Below are 17,067 nucleotides of genomic sequence, written 5' to 3'. Positions count from 1 at the left end.
CTTACTTTCCCATCCAGCTGCCCCCAGCCCCAACTTTTGGTCCTGGCTGGTGTGAGACCAGCAGAGCTCTGGATTTGCCAGCTTTTCTGCAAGGGTTCTCTGTTTCCCATCCCCCATTAGAGTGCTCTCTCCAACAGGATGGTTTTTACCTGGTAGAGTTCAAGTAGAAGACTCTTCCTTTAAGTTCATTGATGGTCAGAGCCTGAAATTGAAACATGCATTTTACAAACGCAAATTATTGGGGTGGGGGAGACATTTTTGACTGTCAGGTCACCCAGTTTCTGGGTGCTTTCATATTGCAAACAAGTTCAGGTATCAGTTTGTTTGCATCATGTTTTTTTTTTAAAAAATTGGGGTAGATTTTCTGCAGAAAGTAAATCTGGTTTAAATTGGGGTGGGTTAGACATTTTGATGCTGATGCCACAGCTCAGGCTAGAGTGGATGTTACAATAAACTTGCATGAGCATCTGAACCAGTTCCAGAATCACCCATTTGTGACACTTTTCTCCCCAAGTGCATTTTTGTCATTGTTACTATTTGCAAAAGGGAAAGAAAAGATAACTGGAGCTAGGTGTACAAACCAGTGTTTGTTGGCAGATGGGAAGTGTCTGAGCATTTAACCCAGTGTTTCTCAAACTTGGGTCTCCAGCTGTTGTTGGACTCCATCATCCCTGACCAGTGGTCCTGCTAGGTAGGGATGATGATGCTGTGGTTCAGCAGAAGCTGAAAACCCCAGTTTGATAAACACTGATTTTATCATTAACCTACCCACTGATTCCCCTCCTGTGAGACTCTCATCAACCCCTTCCCAGCAGACTTCTTTCCACACCTGTAGGCCAGTTGGGGAAATGACCTTTAAAACATCTTGGGGAGGGAGCTGCAGTTGGAAAAAAGTCAGTCCCTGTGACTCACATTCATGCCATATCTGTAGATACTAATCCATTTGATCCAGGACAGCCAGCTCAACATGGAATTGAGGTTGACAAGAAACCCACCAAAGACCTGCAGGATATAGGATGCCCAAACAAACAAGCAAATAATTAAAGACCACAGTAAGAACTTAACAAGTCCCAAGGGGTTCATTAAACAGTGACAGGCACTGTTCCAAGTTTGGAAGCATTAGCTTTCACTTTTGGTTAACCACCAATTGTGGTGACATTAGGAGTAACAAATGGATTAATTTTCAACAAGCCGAACTTCAAACCACGGTTTCTGAAATTGGCTTGACTAACCATGACCAACATTAACCACAGCTCCAGACTGTATGGTATGCTGCAATTAGTGTAAGCTAAAGCTTCCAAACTCCTCCTTAGGAGGGAGTGGGGAGCAAAAGAGCTCTTTAGGGGACTGGGCTCATTCACATCTCGTTTAACCATAGTTTGATGTGACATTTCGATCTAGCCATTCTATAGTTTGGCTTGAAGTCACAGAAGCGAGCAAAGCAATGAGGGACAAATACTTGGTGCTTTTGGGGCTACTGTTTGTATCTGATTTCAGTATCTTAGTTTTGTCTTTTGCTGTAACGTCTAACTGTACCCTAGAAATTTCATATGCAGAGCTTAAACTCCAGCAGAAACTGTTTTCTAAGTAGCCATGCACGTTATTAAAAAAGGGTGCACCATCCGTATGAATGTTTTGAAGAACTGAAAAACAGAACAGCTTACCATCATGAAGACGTATGGAAGGGCAATCAAGAGGTTGGCAATGGCAAATGCATTGACACTGGCGCTCACTAGGAAAGCCATGCTCACTGCTGCAAGGTTAGTCAGGCTAAGAGACAAAACGTGCAGGAAGAAAGATTCTGCATCATATTTGAGACCTGGAGGTGGGCAGAAAGAGAAAAAGTTGCATGGCACCCTTCAAACCCTTAGCTTAGGGATGGGGAACCTTTGGTCCTCCAGAAACTGCTGGGACTCCAGCTCCCATCATTCCTGGTCACTTTGGCTAGGGTTGATGGGAGTTGGGAGTCCAAGAGCATTGGGTGGGCCACAAGTTCCCCATCACTGTCCTAGCTCATTTAGTGCTTCTATCCCTGCATCCATTCGGGTTCTCCTAAGTGGCCTTTGGTTGGTTGTTTCCCTTCGTAAGTTTCCTGCTTGAGGAAATGGATTTGTGTCTTACTTTGGGCAAATATTTATGTGTTACTGACTGCAGGGCTGACACTCCTAAGAGAACAAAAAAGCATAGCTGATGATGGGCTATTCAAGGTTGTGAGGGGGTGGGGAACAGATCAGAGACATATTTGTGTACAGAGACTCCTGCTGAAGAGAGATTTCCAAGCTTTGTTCATGTTTGGCAAAGAACAAAAGGCTCACAAAGGAAGAAAGAGAACAGTAGCCGGCTGGATTCATGCAGTCCATCATTCTCTGCAAGAATCCCAGCAACCAGCAAATCACAGTCCACTCCTAGATGACCTATTGGAAATTGGTCTAACAGTGAAACATGGCCTACTCTCTGCTCACACTGTCCTTGATATGTTTGCTGACCTTTTAAATTAAGTGTGTCTGTGTGTGTGTGTTTAAAAATCCTTAATTTGTGTCTTATTTCCACCCCCCAAAAAGATTTGGACTGGAAGAAATGTCACACTCCCCACCCCTTATGTCACAACTGCTGCCACCAGTTGATGGATCAGATCAAATAACGTAACACTTTACTCACCCATCATGAAATAGGAAATGGAAGAGAACAGCAGGACAGGCAGGATTCGATTGGGAACGAGATCAGCAAACACTTTGGCTAGAAAGTATGCAGATGTCCTATAGTAACCTCTGGCACTCTCATGGCTAGAAAAAGGAGGAGGAGGAAACTCTGGGTTGTATCTGGTTGTGTCTCCATACTGACAGAAAGCTTTTTGGTCCAGTTGACGTTGAAAACAGGGAGAGGCTATTATAGCCAATTCCACCTTCCCTCTTTCATGCAGCTGCATGAAAAATCTGCAGAGAACCCTCTAGGACAGCATGGGAGGAGAAATGCAGGGAGGGAGGGCCGCAAGAGGTAAAAAAATGGGTAATATTTTTCAACACCATCCACTTTCCTGGAACCCATCAGAGCCTTCGATCAGCAGAGGGACACAAAGATACAACAACTCTACATTAATGTATTTAAAAAGCTGTGCCACCAACACGGGATTCAACAGGTGAACAAGGTTTTTAGGAAGGTGGATCAGAGACTGTTTTAGGGTAGTGCGCCATGCTGCCGGGGGAGCCAAAACATTGCTGAAGAATGGAATTCGAGAGGTGCTGAAATTTGAGAGCCCCAAGTCCACCACTGGGTGGATTTCCATTCCCACCTATAAAGAACAGTTTCACCATGGAACCAAAGTTCCCCCTGAAGCAAGAGAGTGGAATCATCTCTCTTGGAGACATACATATCCAGGGTCAAAATATTCTCGGGGCCAGTGGTTGGACGGATGGCCTTTCCAGTTCTACAATCCTATCTCGAGGTGCAAGGCTGGGGCATGGAAGGAAAAAAGAGGGGGAGTTGTTTTTACAGCTGATTATTTCAACCTTGCTCCCCCTTCTAATCCTGCAAGCAAAGTTTGGAGAGGAAAACCTGCATTGGCTAGCTCCTTGATGCTATAATTACACCATTACACATCTAATTCAATTTGAGACTCTGCAGGCACAGTTTTCTGGAAAGGCCATGGCACTGGGCATGTCTATTACAGAATGAGTTTTCTCGGAAGCAGGACTGCTGCTCACATGAAGAGCTTTCTGTCGTAGATGAAGAGCTCCACAGCTGACAAGTTCCCAAAGATCTGAGTGAGAACCATGAAAAAGAAAGCTCCTAGCCTGCAGCAAAAAAAGAACAGATGTACGAAAGAGGAATTACATATAACTCTGCATGCTGCAATTATGCAGGAGTGCAGACTGCGGTATTTAGTGCAGAATTCCACTGCCAGACACCCACCCACTTACACACTTGGCTTTCATTTTAAAAGGGCAGGTTTCTAGCCAGTATGAAAGTAACAGCTTGAAAATGCATGAGAAATGCCTACTGATACTGGAAATGTCAGAGAGGCAGTTGAGTAAGACGTCCAGTGGTTAGAAGGGTCCCTTTCCACAAGTCAAGTTAAAACTGCAACTGTGCAAATTAGCAGTAACAGCATAATTCTTCTTCATTAATAAAAATTATGCCATTTCATTTCAATTCCCTCCCTTCATTTACTGCACTCACATACTGTATGGATTTTATATCAATTAGGGGGTGTCTACTTTGGGTTCTCTCTGTATCTCATTTTTCCAGTCTGCAATCCTGCACATTTCCACATCAGTTTGTGATTCCTCCCCACCCCTCACTCAAATGCTCATAAGAATTTGTCAGCATTTTACTTCATATTTTTCCAACATTTTTGCATGCATTTTCTTTATTATAATACATCTTGCATGTTATTTTCACTAATATTTGCATTTTTACGTACAACTGCCCCCCAATATACACACATTTATGTACACATCACTGCAGATGTGAATGTCAAAGGATAGCTGTGTTTTGGTTTGCAAATTGTTCCGAGAAGTGCAAATTATGCAGTTGTACATCAAAATGCACACTGACCCTGATTTTGCCCCCATCTCTAATCCTGATGAGATACTCTATTCTCAGAGGATTGCATCCAGAGGAAACTGCCAGGAGTCAGTCTGGAACCATAAATAGCTTCTGGATTCACCCAAGCTACAACTGCTGAGGAGGCCCATCGGGATGCTCAAAAACATTCCCATTGGACATGCTAGAACATGGGAACATGGGAGAAAGAAAGATGGTGACATGCTGTGCTCTAGGGCCACCTGAGTAGGAATGAGCACCTTACCTGTTCTGTAGGGCTTCCGGCAGAGTGTCCGGGATTTGGTAGTAAATGAGCCCCACCAGCAAGGAGAAGACCATGCCCAAAAGGATCTGGCCAATGGAGGTCTGAGGATTCCTCAGCAGATGCTTCACATTACGGCAGCTCACAACATACAACTAGAGAACAGTGTGGCATTAATAGCTTGACATGAGGGATCTCTCTCCCTACTTCTTGACAATCCCCCCCCCCCCAAAGATGTTGCTATCTGTGAAAATGTCCACCTTCCCAGCAAAGTGGCGTCCCATGTTTGGGACAATTATCTGGAAAAACCAAAACAAAACAAAAAGAAACCTTTTAAGTCATAAACATACTAGATCCACTGAAATGGACAGACATTAGTTAGTTCAGTCCATTAATTGTTATGGGTCTGCCCCAAGGAGGACTTTGTCGGGTACCATCCTGTGATTGTGCTGCACACACAGCCTCGTTGCTCAGGGCAGGCAGAGCTTAATGATGTATCACATTCTTCATTCAAAGTGGCAGACATCACTCTTAGCAGCAGAACGCAAATCAGAAGCACTGCCGCTGCCCATATGGCAATACGTACAGTCACAGAGTTGGCTGCAAGCAGCAGAAGGCAAAACTATAGTAGCTGTTGATGCTGATGTGAGTTCTAAATACAATATTGGACACAGAGTTCCAGCTAACGAGAGTTGGGGGTGTTTTGGTCAATGAGTTAGGAAAAGGAGGATAGCCCTTCCTTGGTAGTTGTATGGAGATTACTGTACAGAATCACGGAGTGGGAAGGGTCCTGCAGTCCAGCCCCCTGCAATGCAGGAATCTCAACTGAGAAATGGCCATCTTAAGAAGAAAAAAGATTTTTAATGTCTCCACATTTGGTTAAATAGGTAGAGAAAACAAAACTGATCTATGCAGATTGTAGCCCAGTTTTATTACAGGTTTATTTGAATGGATCAAGGCAAATGTTGTGCTTATTTGCGGATCCGTCACCCTTTCTCTGTTCCTGCCCCTGTTCCCAGCCCTTTCCCCCTTCACCTGCTGGGCGAATGAGGTGGCATAAGTGGCTTTTGATGTGGTAGCATCGCAGCCTTGGTTCGGGAATGACTGTAGGTTTTTCAGATCTTCTTGCAGCTGCTCATAGTAGGAGGACTGATGGTAATAACTGGAAAGCGCGTTCTTGTCAAGGGAACAATTGCTGGAGAAAAGGCCATCCTTCTTGTTGCCTGCTTCAAACAAAAGGTAGATTTTTAAAAAATAGACAGTTTATTCATCTTAAGATGCAAGCGGTATGACCCAGTTCCTACCAGCCCAAGGCATTATATGTTGCCTGAGGCGAAGGACAAGATGGCAGCTCCACATTCTACATGCAAAAAAAGAACTGGACTGGCAGTGGAATCTTCCTGCAGCAACAGTGATGGGGCAGCACCCCACTCTGCACCCGTGTGTACAAGGCCCTGGGGGTGGAGTGCAGACCAGGCCACATCATTCTGCCCTTCGGTACCTTGCCACCACTTGCACACCAGCCCACTTGGCACCATGTCAGCCATGGTGCCAGCATGCATCCCATGAGCTGAGCAACATAAGCGCATGTGTAATGCCAGCTGGAGGGCATGGCCAGGTGGGATAACCACCACCTCCGGCCTGCTCGCTTAGTAAGGGACATTTCTGGCAGACTGCTTCCTCCTCACCCAGCCCCAGTTATCTGCTGTTTGAGGTGGCCATCTCAATTTGTCTAATGGTGGCACTTTCCCTGATCAATCCCAGCTAAAAACGAATGTGATTTCTGTTAGCTATCCTGGCATCAGGTCACAATCCGTTTGGACACATCAGCCACCCATGCCAGCTACCAACAGAGCGACACTTGCAACACTCTGCCAGTGCAGACCCCCCTCACCCACCCGCCAAGCATGCAGGTGGCAGGTTCACCAGCAGGACGTCTCTTGGCGGAACCTTGCAGAAGGCTTCCAATTGTTCCAAGGGCAAAGCAGGTCTGGATCCCAAGCTATTCTTAAGTCAACGCTGGCTGGCAAAGGGTCTGAGTCAGGCCCAAATGCTGCATCAGCCTGAAACAGACACAGGGATTGGGCCAAATTTGCTTCTGACCCACCACTTTTCACGGGTGCCACTGTGGCTAGCTAGACTGCAGGTGTGGCAGAAAATCCACTGCTCTTCAGAACCTCAGCGGCGGCAGTGGCAAATTACAATTGCTTCTGCCCGAAACTTTTTGTTTTTGACAAGACACGACTGCAGCCAGACTCAGGGCAATTTGACCAGGGTGCCCTAAAAATAGCATTGTATAGGGCTAGTCTAATCTTCATTATACACTGGGAAGGAGTATCCAACAATCTTCAAAATTACCCATCATTTCAGTGTACAAAGCTCTCATTATGGCTCGTTTTCATGCGCCTGTATAGTTCCGGCTTGCGGGAGACCAGCAAAGGCTGATCTCAGTGCTATAATGGTGTTAGTGGAAAATTAAATTTCCCGAATGGCTGTATGCCATCTCCTACTTCAAGCCTGATGCAGACACATTAGTTTCACTGTGGGCTGCATTGCTTCCGTCTCCATTTATTAAAGGCTGAGCATAAAAGGCACAGGACAGAGTACACAGAAGGGATGGGAGCTGATGATAATTTGGCACTGTTAAATATTTGTTGGGTGGCTGGTTCCTGGGCTCAGCGATGGGCGTTTTCTGTTCTTGTCCCTGATAATATGTAGAGTCTCCTAATCCCACCATTCTGTTAATGGTGGGATAATTATAATTCTCAACAAGGGTGCTCAAATAGTTTCATTTATCTCATTAATTGTTACACCACTCCTGTATGGCAGGTCAGTATTAATATATCCATATTGCAGATGGAGGCCTGAGGCCAAGAGCATGTGGCTAGTCTGCAGCCAACAAGTACCTTTCAAAATGAGGGGAGATTTGATTTGAATCAGATTCACAGCTTACTCTTTCAGTCCCTCTCCTACCGTTGTTCTCAGGCTTACCTCCAAGCAAAGGTAGAGCAGCAGAGGTACTTGTGAGAATTTAAATGTTGCCATATCTAATGGATGGTCTCTGTCCTTGGGAAGGCAGGCCCTGCTGTCTGAAAGTCAGGCTTCCATAACCACAACTACAACCATTATAGTTTGGGAAGATTACCCCCCCCGACTCAGTTTCTCAAACTAAATCAATTACTGGAGGGGGGAAAGCACTCACCCAAGTGTTGTTGAGGCTGGGACTGTATCACCTCCCCACTGATTACATCCAGAAAGAAGTCCAAGGGATTGTTAAACTGCTCACACTGATAGCCTGAAATTGAAATTCATGTGAGAGGGAGACACACAAAGAGAGGCCTAACATCAGCTTCAGTTCAGGGCATTTCCTGCCACAGTTCATGATGATTTACTGGACACAGAGAAGAAATCAGAATATTTTTACGTGTTGGCTTTAGAAGTTCCACCCTGTCTTCCTCCAGAAGTCATAGGTGCTTTTTGTTTCTTTTCTGGGAGAGACACTTTTCTTCCTTACCAATGCTACTGAAATAAGTTGTGGCTTCATCTGCTGCTCCTGCAAATATTATTTCTCCCTTGCTCATCAAGGTCAGATGGTCAAACAGCCTGAAGATGGAGTAGCGCGGCTGATGAATTGAGAAGATCACCGTTCTCCCTTTCCTGGAAAGTCTGCAAAGCAGATAATGCTTAGTTGTTGGAGTGAAAGAGGTCCTTAGCACATGGCTGCCACCAGAAAGCGCTCAGCAATTGCTGAGTTCTAGCCCTGGCAGTGTGTTCCGAGGACGATGTGCGACTGCTGCTATGCAGATAGGTATTATTTCTGGTGGTGTGTTAAACGCAAATAAATAATGTGCATTCATAAAAGAAAAAATCGTATGCAGATGTTGCTTCACCTGCAGCAGATTTCTCTGCCATAGAGGCAAGCTGCTTCTTAAACTAGATGGTGGCTTGTCTCTTTAGCAATGGGGACTACTGCAGTAGAAGCTGCATGTTAAGCTCTGGCTGTATGAACACTAGTTTCCCATTCATGCGTATCACTCCGTTGCCTCATTAGCATTTTTTTGGGGGGGTTGAGTGAGTGTGTGAGAGATCTCTGAAGACCTATTTGGGTTAAGGCGTTTTTATTTTTAGCAGAGACAGAACGCACAGAAACTCACTGGTGCAAAAGCTGCATGATGGCGTTAGCTGTGTTGGCATCCAGCCCTGTGGTTGGCTCATCCAGAAAGATCAGGGAAGGTGAAGTGATCAGTTCCATGCCAATGCTGCAGCGTTTCTTCTCACCCCCTGAAACGCCACGCAGGAATTCAGTCCCAATCTGACGCCACGGAAAGAAGCAGGGAGCATGGGAAGATAAAAGGATACAAAGGCTTAAAAAAATTCCATTGAATTTACCTTCCACCAAAGACAAACCGTAACCCAGCCATTCTACCATTTCCTGTTTCATTAACATTCACCATTCTAAAGTAGATGCTGAGAAGCTTGGTTCTCTATGGAAATCAGGGACAAGACAAGGGGATGGGCTTCTTCTATTACCTTCCTATGTAAAGGGTCCTCATACAAGCACAGCCCTCATGCAAGAGCAAAGGAGGAAGTCAACCTGTGTCAGGGAATATGTAGCGTCTCCTCTTCACAAGGTAAGTGTGGAGCAGGGGCTCATGGGGCTGAATAGCCTCCAAAGAGGGAGACTCTGGCACAAAGAAATCTAGCAAGTTAGGGAGAAGAATAGGCTGGGACCCTTCTCTCCAACGCGCCAGTCTTCCATATACAGGAGAGTGTTTTATCATGCAAACTCCCACCTGCAGCCTGGAGCAGCCCCCAAACAGGCTTTCCTGAATGTTTGTAAGAACTAGGCCTTCTCTAAGATGTACAACTCCAGATGTCCCGTAATCCCTGAACAAGGACCATGATGGCTGCGGCTGATGGTAACTGAACTCCAACCAGATCTGGAGGGCCACAAGTTGCTCTGTGGCTTACCTTGGTGTCTGCACAGTCCTGTAGGCCCAGCTCCTGTATCACAGCATCAACCTTGACCTTCTTCTCTGTGTTGCTGTTCCTGTTCTGTGGCAGCCGCAGGTTGGCGGAGAACTGGAGGTTCTCCCGGATGCTGAGGGTTCCTGTCAGAATGTCCTCCTGCAGGCCAGGGAAATTTAGATGCCTTAGGAAGCGAAAGGATTCCCACAGGGGAAGGAGGACACATTGGATAAGAGCACTGACACCATGCTGAGCAACAGCAGCTTTTCTTGGGGCAAGCACTTGCTGGGTATCAGGCAGGATTACACATCCAATGCCTTCGTTTGCATGGTGGATCTCTTCAGTGTAACAGAACCAAGGCACCAAATCCCATGCTTGTTCTAACATGCTTACAACCACTGGCCAATAGGATTCAAGCAGAGCCTCTTCGTTTGAGCTGGTTGACATAAGGGAGCAAAGATTGTGAACCATACTGTGCAATAAGTTGCACTGCACTGCACTGCAATAAGCAGTGTTCACATTACTATACACTGAAATGCAACATAATATATGCAAACTGATTAACATTTAATTCAATTACAATAACCAATTGCAAAATAAAATAACCAACGAGCTACAATAACCAATGTTGTCTGCTTCCTCTGCCCACTTCCTTTCCTTTGATGCAGCTGTGCAGGAGATTCAATTTCCATTAATCCCTGGTTTAGCATTATGCTTGACCCCTAAACTGTGGCTGATGTTAAGCATTGTTGGTTTAAACAAGCCAGCTTCATAACCCTGAAGTTGACTGGTTTCAGACAAGCCGTAATGAATACTAAGCTTCGTTTATCGGGTTCTGATGACACAACCAGCTGTGCCTATGCAAAAGCAGAAATAAAAGCTTCTAAAATCTGCCTTGCAGACATGCATTAGGAAGGGGGAAGAAGTGCATGAGCCTGAATCTTCCTGTGGCTTATCCCCCATATGGTTTAGTGTGAATTGCGCCAGTATCCCTAGAGGCATTTTTACTGTACCAAGATGCATCTAGAATATAAATTCTGTCCCTGACCATCATTGAGATGTTAACTGGACATTACATACAAATAACATGGCCCTGACACCATCTCCTTTTCTTCTCCCCCCTCCAAAGAAGGAGCGGGGTGGGGGGTGGGGCTTGCTCTAGGGAAGCAACAAGAAGGGAATTGACTCTTCCTTGACCTTTGCTTCTCTGCTCTGAAAGCAGAGATTTCAAATGGAAAAGTGGCTGGTCAGAAGAAAGTGAGTGTCTAGCTTCTTCTGCATGGTGTTTCCATGCAAACCTCTTAAAGACATTTCTGTATATAAAGGGAACGCCTGAGGTGGGCAATAATACCACTGTGATTTCATGAGGCTGCAACTCATTTCTTTTTCAGTTTCCTGAAATTATGTTCCAGTAAATTCAAGGGGTTAGTATATCCATATCCAGAGTTCACTTGTTCAGATTATTGGTTAACTTCAATTAACTATAAAATATGTGAACAGATACAAAAAAAGTTGCACATAAAGAAGAGCTTACCTGGACTACATAGGCAGAACACTGATGAAAATTGGAGTCTACCAACTTTCCATCCATAAATATCTGCCCACCTGTAAGCCCTTTGGGGTCTTTCCATCCTGCTAGGACATCGAGGAGCCTAGAGATGGGGTGGAGGGGAAGGAAACAAGTCATCACTCTGTTCCCAGGGGCTCTTGGAATAAAGAGGAAGGAGAATAAAAAAGAAAAGGAGGATGTGAAAAGCCTACAAAATAAAGGAGGAGAAGGAAAAAACAGGGAAGAAGATTTTGAATGGGAAAAGTCGAGAATAAAGGAAGACAAGGGGAAAAGAAGGGTTTGGGTCTAAAAATAAAAAGAAGACCCCAAAAAAAAGAATTGTAGAGGAGATAAGGGGAAAGATACTGTAGAAAAATGATGCCAAGTAAAGGTATTGCAATCCTGATTGAAGAGTTGAAATGGAAATAAAAGGAGGAAGAGCAGGGCATGATGTGAATAAATGTTTAAAAATATATAGAGAAGCAGCAGAAGAAAAACAAGACAAATCACAGAGAAGAGTAAATTTTGAAGGACTTGTTTATCCATGTTCTGCTTATCTGGCTGCTTTCTCTTACAACCCCCTCCCCAGAATTAATATTCAAACTTCCTGTAACATCCAAGGAAAGAAAGACAATGGAATGAAGAGACTACAGTGGTCTAGTGTAAGACTACATGTCTATACTGAGATGCAAGTCCCACTGAGTTCAATGTGGGGAACTGCACTCAACACACATGATCCCGCAGTGTGGAGCCTCCATTTTAATAAGCGTCCCACCCAGTTGCAGAAAATGCATCGGCTGCACCCAAATGCAAACAGCGACCAACAAGAACTGTGGCTGGTTGCAGAAGTGGATGGCTGAGCACCTTCCACTGGGAATGTGCAAGCAGCATTGTCTGTGGGTGGAAGAGCTGCCAAGAGAGAAGAGTAGGTGGGCTGGAGGCAGGAAACTATTGCGTACAGAGGGAAAAGTGCAACTGGGGAATGAGTCACCCCCAGGACATGCAAAACACAGGTATGAAGGACAAAACTTACGAAGTTTTCCCACTTCCGGTTGGCCCCAAGATGGCATTCATCCCAGGCTTCATAATACCACTGCAGAAATAGAAATGGGTTGGTGCCAGTTCCCAGACCAGACATTTCTGAACTGTATTTTGCATGGAAGGAGCGTCTCCACCCCCATCGTTCAGCCCATACACTGAGGTCCAGCGTCAAGGTCCTTCTGCTGGTTCCCTCACTGTGAGAAGCAAAGTTACAGGGAACCAGGCAGAGGGCCTTCTCGGTAGTGGCGCCCGCCCTGTGGAATGCCCTCCCATCAGATGTCAAGGGAAAAAACAACTATTTGATGTTTAGAAGACATGTGAAGGCAGCCATGTTTAGGGAAGTTTTTAATGACTGATGTTTTAATGTATTTTTAATCCTTTGTTGGAAGCCGCCCAGAGTGGCTGGGGAAACCCAGCCAGATGGACGGGGTATAAATAAATAATTTTATTTATTTATACCAAATATATTATTATTATTATTATTATTATTATTATTATTATTATTATTTTCTAAAGTTACAAATTGCCATGGGATTTTTTTTTTAAGCACTGAAGATCTGCCATGTGTCAGCAACAGTGTGAAAAGTACCATGTTGTTGTGGCAGTTTTTATTTTACTGCCATGCCAATATTACCTTTCCCCTCAGAAGACCTATCCTTCCAGCTTTTGTGATATACACACAATCGATTTCATCTTACAATTAGTGGCTGGAAAGATAAATCAGCAAGGATGATTTGGGCACTAGTTTGCCTGCTCCCACTAACTCCTAATCACCACCGAACGCATCTAAAAGCCCAGTGCTGGGAAACTTGTGGAACGCCTGATGATGCTGGACTATAATTCCCTTCAGCCCTGATCAGAGTGGCCAGTGATTGGGGGTGGGGGTTGCCGTCCAACAACATCTGGCAGGCCACACTTTCCCCATCCTTGCAATAGGCCAGCAATAGCACAATTCTTTCTGAGCAGACATGCATAGTCTCGCTGAGTCCAATGGCACTTACTCCCAGGTAAATGTGGAAAGGATCTTAACTTGAATTAGATAGAAACAGTGGGTGATATCCGACAAAGTCATACATGGCTGGATAGCTCAGTTGATTAGAACATGGTGCTGATAACACCAAGGTTCCAGGTTTGATTCCTGTATGGGACAGTTGCATATTCCTGCATTGCAGGGGGGTTGGACTAGATGACCCTCAGGGTCCCTTCCAACTCTACAGATCTATGATTCTATTATCTATGATTCCACGGAGTAAACCCATCGAAACTAATGGATCACTGATTTTAATGAGTCTGCTCTTTAATACTGGATATCACCCAATGTCACTGAGGCTGCGTATACACCATATATTTAAAATTCATCCCTCCTTCCAAAGAATCCTGGGAATGTAGTTTAACCCGTACAATTCCAAGCAACCTTAAACTACAACTTCCAAAATTCTTTGGTGTGTGTGTGTGTGCTTTAAATGTATGGTGGATATGCAGCCTAATCATTTGTGAAAAGGACAGTTTGTCACTACCAAAGGTCATCTTTGTTTGCTGTTGGCAAATTATGTTTGCATAGTTGCATGATTTCTAGCACAGCAAAGTAGCATGGGATTTGTGCTCTCTGAGGAGGCTACGTTATCTTCTGCAGCAAGTGAAAAACATCAGTCCGTTTTCTTGTTTTTGTTATTAAGAAAAGTGCATAATGTTATTCGAAAAAGAAACATCCCAGAAGCCAATTTTGCTTATTGTATGTGCAAAAACGTTTGTCGATACATTGCACTGTAACAAAGTGGTACAAGATTAATTTGCTGGTACAAATTTGCTTATTGAATTTCTGTCTCCAGTTGCCTGTTTCACCTCTTTGACTGGCTTGAGGCCCGGTCTCCAGCCCCATCCTGCAATCAACTTTTACTATCATTTTATCAGATTGCTGTCAAGAGTTGTGCTATTGCATGCTCACAAAACAGTGGTGGAGAGGGGAAAGAAATAAACAGAAACCCAGCAACCAGTCCCGCCTGCATGTGAAAGGTGCAGCATCCAATATGTGGTACATCCACAATATTTTGATTGTGGGTAAGTGCCCTTTTATATTTTACTCAGATTCCCAATAAACCAAGCCTATGAGGAACAGTTGAGGGAGCTGGGGATGTTTAGCATGGATAAGAGCAGACTAAGAGGAGATATGATAACCCTATTCAAATATCTAAAGAGCTATCACATAGAGGATGGAGCCAGCTTGTTTTCTCCTGCTCTGGAGACTAGGACCTGAAGCAATGGATTCAAGATACAAGAAAGGAGATTCCGACTGAACACCAGGAAGAACTTTCTGACAGTAAGAGCTGTTTGACAGTCGAACAGTCTTCCTTGGAAGGTGGTAGACCAGGCATCCCCAACCTTCGGCCCTCCAGATGTTTTGGACTACAAGTCCCATCATCCCTGACCACTGGTCCTGTTAGCTGGGGATCATGGGAGTTGTAGGCCAAAACATCTGGAGGGCCGCAGGTTGGGGATGCTTGTGGTAGATTCTCCGTTCTTGGGGGATTTTCAGCAGAGGTTGGATGGTCATCTGTCATGGGTGCTTTAATTGAGATTCTTGCATTGCAGGGGGTTGGATTAGATGACTCTCAGGGTCCCTTCTACCTCTACAATTCTATGAATATTCAGCATTTATATAGGGTTTTAAAGTGTTAAAAGCATTCCACATAACTATTCATTTATGTCCTCCTTGTAAGAAGTTATAAATGACTCAAGATATAAAAAATACCAGAGGGGTGTGCATTTTAAAAGTTGAAAAGAATATACAAAACAAAATAAGGATAAACAGTAAAGCATCTTCAGTAGTATCGACATGACTGGGTCACACTACAGGGAAAGCCTGTGTGGATAACGAAGTTTTAACGCAGTATCTAAGCACCATGACGACCCAGAACAGGACACCCAACAAATATGTACGGTGTTATCCTTGGCGCAATGATGGGGAACCTCTGGTCCTTCAAATGTTTCTGGACTCTCCCATCTCCCATCAGCCCTAGACAGCATGGCCAATGGTCAAGGAGGATGAGACTTCTAGTTCAGCAATGTCTGGAGGGTCACAGGCTCTCTCCCCCTGCCCCGGTATAAGCGTAGCTCCACTTGTTGGACTTCCAAAATACATGAAGTAGTGCTAAAAGTTCTGCTCCGGGTGGTCATGGAGTGAGTGTTGGAGCAGGGTCAAAAGCGCGTCTCCTGTGGACTGCAGGGACCTGGCAGTGGCTCTTCAAATAGGCTGGCTTCATTCTAATTAGAGTTTACATACAATTCCCAAGGCCTGGTCTTGTAGCATGCTGGCGGCCAATGCAATTTTTTTTCAGCCACAGGGCTCTATGCCAGTGATAGGCTGCTCAAGTCAGGAGACACCAGCTGCAGCTTCCAGACCAACCTCACGGGTAGCCCCCTCCCCCTTATCTCAGTCTGTCTTAAAACAACTTTACAAGGTAGGCCAATGCTATCCCCATATTGCAGATGTGGCACCGAGGCTGGGAAAGCAGTTCCCGTTGATTTCCGAGGGAACTGAATGCAACCAATTTAGTCCAGATCTAACCCCAGTGTCCAAGTACACATGTAACTGCTGTTTGAAATGGCAACTGGCTCACCTGACATCCCTGAGAACTTCCTTTTCTTCTTTTCCTTTGAAAGGTAAAGTCCAGCATGTGGTGACCAAGTAACTAATGTTCTGGAAAGCCAATGTTGGGCCATGGATATTCAGCTGAGTAACAGCATCCTGAATATTTGCAAGCTCCATTCCAGGCAGCCCCTTCGCGTCAGAATGGTGGGAGAAGACACAAAGGCTTCCCTTTTAGTCAGTCACCTGAAGGGAACAGGACATGCAATGCTTTACTCTTTTCACTGTCTCGCTTTGCCTCAGCTCACGCACCTCTGCTATCTCAAAAGCAATCTTACTTTTATCTATTACACAGGCTCGAAAGTCATAATTCAGACAAAGTCCTTCTCACTCAGGCCTTGTGCAAGCAGAGTTTTATGAATAATGATCCAGTGCTATTTTTCCTAGAAAAGGAGGCGCTGGAACTCACCATGAACGTCTTCCTTGTTCTCTCGTAATGGCACTGGCACCCACCTGAGAGGTGCCAGAACTGAGTTCCGGCTGGGGAAAAAGCTCCGGATAAAATAGATCTCCGTTGCCCCTTGAGGAAACGTACATTCATGAAGGAACAATAATAGAACATGCCATAGCTGATCAATGAGCCATACAACTCAGCAGTCTATCTCTTGCCTAGGGTATGAAGGCAGCAGATCCACTTCCTGTTCTGAGTCCTTTGCACCTGCGACCTAGATTTGCACTATATTTGAGCACTAGAGGTGCACTTTCGAATTTCATGGCTATTAGACACCTGCAGGTCGCTTTTCCTGAAGTGTGGATATCATTATGCAAATAGTGAAATGACATCAGGAAGTGAGTCATGCAGAAACGTTTACTCTTTGACATGTTGCTATTTTTTAAAAAAAACCAGCAACGATGGGAATCTACATGGAATGCTGGGTCTTTCCGCTGCAGGTATCGCAGATGTGGTCCTGGAGCAAAAGTCACCTGTGGAGTGACTCCCAACTCACTTTTCCCTTCATGTGAAACATTCAACATGAGTATGGCTCTAATGACAGCCAGCAAGATGAGCCCAAGATCTCTGTATACGTTAGGAGTGTAGGAGAAATTCATTTCAGCCCC

The 17,067-nt window shown here is 44.8% G+C and overlaps 1 protein-coding gene across 5 annotated transcripts in view; it reads right to left on the bottom strand.

Moving 5' to 3' along the window:
- LOC310762809 (broad substrate specificity ATP-binding cassette transporter ABCG2-like) overlaps positions 1-17,067 on the bottom strand; it is a 30,627-nt gene that overhangs the window by 1,137 nt on the left and 12,423 nt on the right. For 2 of the 5 annotated variants that reach the window (XM_083614293.1, XM_083614297.1), the window contains exons 3-16: positions 15,980-16,194; positions 12,355-12,414; positions 11,307-11,424; positions 9,776-9,931; positions 8,959-9,116; positions 8,319-8,470; positions 8,007-8,099; positions 5,840-6,030; positions 4,808-4,959; positions 3,702-3,791; positions 2,659-2,783; positions 1,665-1,819; positions 913-1,002; positions 150-202 (exon numbers count right to left, since the gene is read on the bottom strand). In XM_083614293.1, coding sequence (XP_083470419.1) covers positions 150-202; positions 913-1,002; positions 1,665-1,819; positions 2,659-2,783; positions 3,702-3,791; positions 4,808-4,959; positions 5,840-6,030; positions 8,007-8,099; positions 8,319-8,470; positions 8,959-9,116; positions 9,776-9,931; positions 11,307-11,424; positions 12,355-12,414; positions 15,980-16,128 — 1,742 coding nt within the window. In that variant the 5' untranslated portion in view covers positions 16,129-16,194. Of the gene's footprint in view, positions 1-149; positions 203-912; positions 1,003-1,664; positions 1,820-2,658; positions 2,784-3,701; positions 3,792-4,807; positions 4,960-5,839; positions 6,031-8,006; positions 8,100-8,318; positions 8,471-8,958; positions 9,117-9,775; positions 9,932-11,306; positions 11,425-12,354; positions 12,415-15,979; positions 16,195-16,417; positions 16,529-17,067 lie in introns of all 5 variants that reach the window. The other 3 variants (XM_083614296.1, XM_083614294.1, XM_083614295.1) reach the window with 3 other exon arrangements.

Source organism: Podarcis filfolensis (genome assembly GCF_964270895.1).
Source record: "Podarcis filfolensis genome assembly, chromosome: 5".
Classification (NCBI taxonomy): domain Eukaryota; kingdom Metazoa; phylum Chordata; class Lepidosauria; order Squamata; family Lacertidae; genus Podarcis; species Podarcis filfolensis.
Note: the sequence above shows the minus strand (reverse complement) of the source record. Positions and strands in the feature narration are given on the sequence as shown.